Here is a 6000-nt window from a genome sequence, read left to right on the forward strand (position 1 = left end):
ACCCCCTCCCTCCCCCCTATCCCCCCCCCCCCCCCCCCCGAAAGTGAAACCCTTTTAGAGTGGTATATTTCATCGCTGGGGTGACAAGACCTTGCATCTGAAATTTGGGTGAAAATCCCAACTTTCTTACTCCAAAAATGAAGCCACCATGGCATGTCAAAGGATAGGCTCTCCCATTCACTACAGTGCTTTGGACGCCATGTTTCTTTGCTCTCCTGAACGTTTGACATTTTGTAGATACAATGTCTAGTCACCCCAGCAATGATTTAATGAATTCACAAAGGTTTTATGATTCTTATTACCATTTGTCCTAACATGATGTTTGAGTTTTGTTTAAAACTGCTTATAGTCTTTGTACAAAGTGTTAGAATGGCTTTATTTGTTCCATGTAGACATTGTGCAGAGCATTTAGCAGTTGTGTTTGTATAAATTTTCTTTCAGTAGTGTAGTATTTGATGATTTAGTCGTTATTACCTACACAGTTATGTGCCAAGTTTTTCTTTCTCTGTTTTGTTTGTTTGTGTTTATATATTTGCATGCAAAGATATGTTTAAAAATCTATAATTCATTTGTATTGTTCATGAAAATTGTTATAGCACAGTATTGCATATATATCAGATGAAGGAATTTTCTTTCCATTTCTCCAATTTGTAATTAATTGAATGTGCTTCCAAAGTTTACAAAATGTGTGCTTCAAAATCCAAACTGCTGAAATGTTATTTGCAATATCTAGAGCCTATTCATAATTGCACAAATATATTTGCTGCGAAATTTCATCAGAATGTTTGATTGCGTTCAGTAAATATTTTGCAAGGTGGATGGGGCAGTTCCACATGGTTACTTCATACTTGTAATTTCTTTACGAGCCCACTATAAAAATTTCATCATATTTTCATCCCTTTCTGGTCCCTTTCTTTTCCATTTCCTTCCTATTATTTGGCTACTTTTGCTGAAAATAAGAAGAGTTGCTTTTCACTATTTTGTTGTGCTATGTAAATCTTGCTCACAACTTATATAATTTGTCATTTTAATAATCTACATCTTGAGGAAGCAGGACACTACAATTTTGGTAGATATTTCCAGAGTTTTTACAGAGTTTGCTGAATCAATGTAGGTGCCATGTCAGATCCTGATATTGGCGGCAAACATGTCCTCTCTATCCTTGAAGCACTTGAAAAGTAGTTTGGTTTTTATTTTTATTTACTGTAAAAGCGAATGTTTTTGCAAGACTAATTTTGCGCCCTCAGCGGGTAAGAAGAGTCCCACATGCTTTTAATTCTGCGGAATCAAGATATCAATTACTGGAACATATATAGCAAGCAAAAATATTTGTGTGCTTTTATTTTCCCGCTAGTTTCTGGTTGCGCGAAATGCGCAAAAATTTCCACTTTTACAGTAACATCATTCATTTGGTTTTGAGGATGATTACTTGAAATTTTCACGTAAAAATTTTCATGAGTGTTGTGATCAGTTTATTTGGCTTTCATAATGACAGTTTTGAAATTGTCACTTAGAGTATTCATGCCACAAATATTTTCTTAGGTTTTGTCGAAGTCCGAAAATGACAACTCTTAACTTTTTCAGACTAGAGTCATATACTTAATCCTGAAGCTGATTCTAGAAAAGTACTCAGTAACACTCATTTCCCATCTGAAGCACATGACATTATGTTCATTTTATATGTTCCATCATTGGTTTTGACATTCTGACCTTTATTAATTTCATGCAGTGTGTGTGTATTTCTCTGCTCCACATTTACTGCAGTCATCATCCTCAGTACAACCCGCTTCAGCTAGTCCAGCAAGTAAACTGGAAGTAGGTCAAAGGGCAACTAACTTTTTATACCAAGTCTGTGGATTCACAACTGGGTTGTCAATAGGCTTGCATGAAGCCACCAGGACGGTCAAATTTGCTGTCATGGTTATTGAGTTTTAACCTGCCATTAGATTAGTTAACTGCAGGCATCGATAAGAAATTCCCAATTTTATTAGTGATTTGATGAACTTTCTACCACGTATATGCAATGTGGAGATGTATTTTGTGCAATGGAATGGAGGTAGAAAAGTTGGTTACTTTGTTGCTGAGGTGAGATCGGACAAACATTAGATATAGTGTAGCTGTATCTACCACAGCCAGGTTGGCATTAACCCATTGGAGACTAATCCAAAGTATACTCAGGCAGGTGTCTATGAAAAATGTGTGTTACAGCAAAACCAGCTCATCCTCAACAGGTTAACAACTGCTGGTTAACTTGTATCACATGATTTGGCTTGCTGCAAACAGTACACCTAGTTGTGAATCCACTCAGTGAGTGCCTTACTAGAGGAATGCTTGTATGAACATACTTCCCAGAAGGTTGTGATGATTTTATGTCAATATATCTCACAGGAAGATATATGCTGAAAGATATATCTGTCAGCAGCTTCCATGAAGTAAAGTGGTGTTCAGTCATTGCATCACTATCCCATGAGCATTTCATTGCTCTCAAGATACAGTACATGGCATTACACTGTGTGTCACTAGAAACTACCCCACCAAAATCAGTCAAGCTGTTTCACTGTGTCCATTGTTTTCTGTCCTTATCAGGCCAGGGAGGTGAAACCTCCCTGATCAGGCAATTCCTGCAAGTCATCACACACACAAAATGAAATAAGCACAGCATTGTCATCTTCCATGTAATGTAATGGGCACATCAAAGCATCATAATGCTTCAAAACTTCATCTGTCATCAAGGAATAAGAAAGTTTTTGTGCTCTTACCCCTGTGTGATTTACAAAATGTGTATTTTACACGTGCCCAAAACAATGGATTTTTGTAGGTAAGAAGGGTCAAACTAAATGGCTGCTTTCCTTTCAACCTTGATTTTCATTATAAAGCCATGGTCATTTCTTAAGACAGTGAAAGCAATATTGCCCCCAGATTTGCCTGGACTATAATACATTAATACAGACATTGACTTCACCTCCTTGTTTAAGTCAGTGGTGAATGGAGAGGGGGAGGCAGGATTTTGTTTTTCTTCCTTTCAGGGAAAATGTTCATACAGCACCCCTCCTAGAGGCATTGTGCATTGAATGTTTGCTTCTTGTTGCTGTGATCTTTCAGTGTAACCAATAACAACTTGTGAACTTTCCCCAACAGGTTTCAACAAAGGACTTTTGATCGATAACAAGTTTAGAGAAGTGTATCATTTAACCAGACCAAACTATTAACAACATACCAAACTGTTAACAACATACCAAACTATTAACAACATACCATCATCAGTGTCACATTATTATGTTGTGATAATCATTTGAGTGTTGTGTTGGTCATTTTTGACCTTGAAATAGAGACCCCTATCAAATGTAACTTGTGTGTGTGTGCATAAATGGGACTGTAAGGAGAGGCAGAACATACTATGACCTGTTTGAGTGATGCTCTGAGTTTGGATGATAGTACATCTTCACAGAGTGTATGTAATGATTTTGGTGTTCTTCGTCATTATTTCTGATGGCATGGATACTTCTGGTTCTTGCTTGTCTATTCTTTTTTGCCCTTTTATTGAGTGATGTTTTGTCATAAATCTTTTATTTTGGTCATATTTTTGAGCTTTCACTCTGTATAATAAAGTATATACCCTTACAGTTTGAGAAATATGAGCCTTTTCTGGTATTAAAATCCTCACAGCCCATGTTGAATACACACAAAACTGTTTGGATGTGATACGCTATAGCGTTAACTGAAGATCTATCTTTCCAAGGGTACATATCCTTAATTAGATGCATAGCAGCAGTATATTCATACAAGATATTTCATGTCAGAATTACAGAAAGGAGTCGTCACAAAGAAAAAAGAGACCACATTTTGTGCTTCCTTTCCGTAGAGGTAAATTTACAAGGAAAAAGAGACAACAGTTTGTGCTTCTTTTCCAAATAGGTAAATTTGGCAAATGCCAACTGTAAGGAACTGTAAGGAAATGGGTTCCACCCTCAACATTCCAAAATGGGAAATCTTCTCTCCTGATTTCCTTGTCCCATAAGGTCAATGTTAACACCACAGGTAGATTTTTTTTTTCTCCTAATTTTCAGCTTTGTTTTTGCTGTGAATGATTGTGAATTCCTTCCACTTTCTCTCTCCTCTTTCTATCATCTGGGGGGCGTTTCATCAACGAGTTCGTCGGAGGTTTTCACCGACAAATTTGCTATCAGCCAATCAGACGCAAGGATTTCAGTAGCTTTTAACAGTTGTCGGTGTATATCACCGACAAAAAGTTTCATGAAACACCCCCCTGTTTTTGCTCTTCAGTTTGACACTTTAAAGGCATAATTTACCATTCACCAAAATAAAATGCGAGTTAGGAATAGAAACAACCAATGTAAAAGTTTTAATTATTGTAATCCATGTTTGAATATACAAATGTGAACAATAGATATAATAAAATTGTTTCTAGACTAAACTGTCTACAGATATTTAGTAAGAAAAATAGTGATATCTCCCTAAAATTTTAGGCTTTATTGCAAAATTTTTACATGGAAGGATGTTTTGTGATACAACTGACCTACAATATGTAACAGCTCGAACATTTTTTAAATCACTGCTCCCAACGGTAAACAGTACATTCAATATCATGTGACCTTCATTTACCAAACAGTCGAAGACAAAGTGAAGGGATTAAGAATCTAAATTGAACTTTATAACAGAATGACATATTTGTTGAAGACAATGTTAGCAGGTACATGTACCTTTTTAAGGAATCAAAATGCGCTGATAGTTTCATTTCTCTTTGTTTTTAAGAGAGACAAATTATGCTTTTATAAAAAAAAAGGGGGAATAATAGGAAAGTTGACTGAGAAATGATTATGTTAATACATACAACATGGCAAGTGTGTACCGATTTTCACTGGTATTATTTCATATTGCTACATCAGACCATGGAGAAGAGAGGGTGGGATATTGTTTTACCTTTTATTCAATCTCAAATCTGAAAACAATGCAGTTATGTGTGGATGGGCACAAGTACTACCTCTGCCATTTATAGGATTTTTTAAGTATTTCATGTGGTCTGCCAAGAATAGTAATCAATGGCTGGTTACACAAGCTCAGGAATAGTAAGGGACCATCATGAATGTACCCCTCAATAGATACATTGACAGTGAAAGAGTGTCAAGACATTTAAAAATGAGACATTTTGACCAGTACCTTGGACATTGTGTTATCTCTGTGTAGCCTATCCCTGCCTAATATTATTGTTGATTGTCAATATTGACTTGATATTCCAAACTGGTTTAGAGACACAGCATATCTTTTGTTTGAAAGTTGGACTTGAAGTCATCTCTGAGTTATTTCTAGTTTTCATTTATGTCATGGTAACCAGTTCTTTTCCCTTTCCCCACGACAGCAACTGGAGTCACAGACGAGGCCAGTCAATGGAGCGGGGAACGTCCGCAAGATTTCGGGTCTTTCTCGCAAGACCTCGGCCTCGTACACAGCAAGCAACAATGCCAGCGTCATGTCGCCCTCAATCTCAGGGCACGCTGCCATGGCAACCAATGGGCAGGGCGTTAATGTTAACAGCAACGTGAACATTACAGCATCGCAGTCTTACTCGGGCCCAGGAGGCGTAACGCTGACATCGTCGTCATCAACGAAGAGGTGTACGATGACCACGGAGCTATGATGTGTCTTTCAGGATCGGAGCCTACCCAACCGAGGACAAACGCAAATGGGGAAACAATGCATTTGTGGGTGCCTTTGTGAACAAAGAGAAGAGAGAAGAAAAAGGTACTACCCACAAAAACTAACGGCATCTCAATTCATACAGCTGCAGAAACATTGGATAAATGATGACATGGAAAATCATACGTGTATTTTCATTTATGTGACTGGTTTTCACATAGGCTGTTAGATTCTGAAATAGTGGGGTGCCCATTTATACTTCATCAACCTGCTGAGCACAGCTCACTGTGATACCTGGTATGAAATAAGAAGTTCGAGATAATACATGTAGATCTTAATGGTCTT

General features: G+C 37.4%; 1 protein-coding gene across 1 annotated transcript in view; it reads left to right on the top strand.

The window, feature by feature from the left end:
* Positions 1-5656, top strand: part of LOC140243637 (uncharacterized) — a 48508-nt gene extending 42852 nt beyond the window's left edge. Inside the window, exons 18-19 of the mRNA XM_072323302.1 lie at positions 1765-1815; positions 5378-5656. Coding sequence (XP_072179403.1) covers positions 1765-1815; positions 5378-5656 — 330 coding nt within the window. The remainder of the gene's footprint in view (positions 1-1764; positions 1816-5377) is intronic.
* Positions 5657-6000: the final 344 nt, after the last annotated feature.

This window comes from Diadema setosum, chromosome 20 (genome assembly GCF_964275005.1).
Source record: "Diadema setosum chromosome 20, eeDiaSeto1, whole genome shotgun sequence".
In the NCBI taxonomy this organism is placed as follows: domain Eukaryota; kingdom Metazoa; phylum Echinodermata; class Echinoidea; order Diadematoida; family Diadematidae; genus Diadema; species Diadema setosum.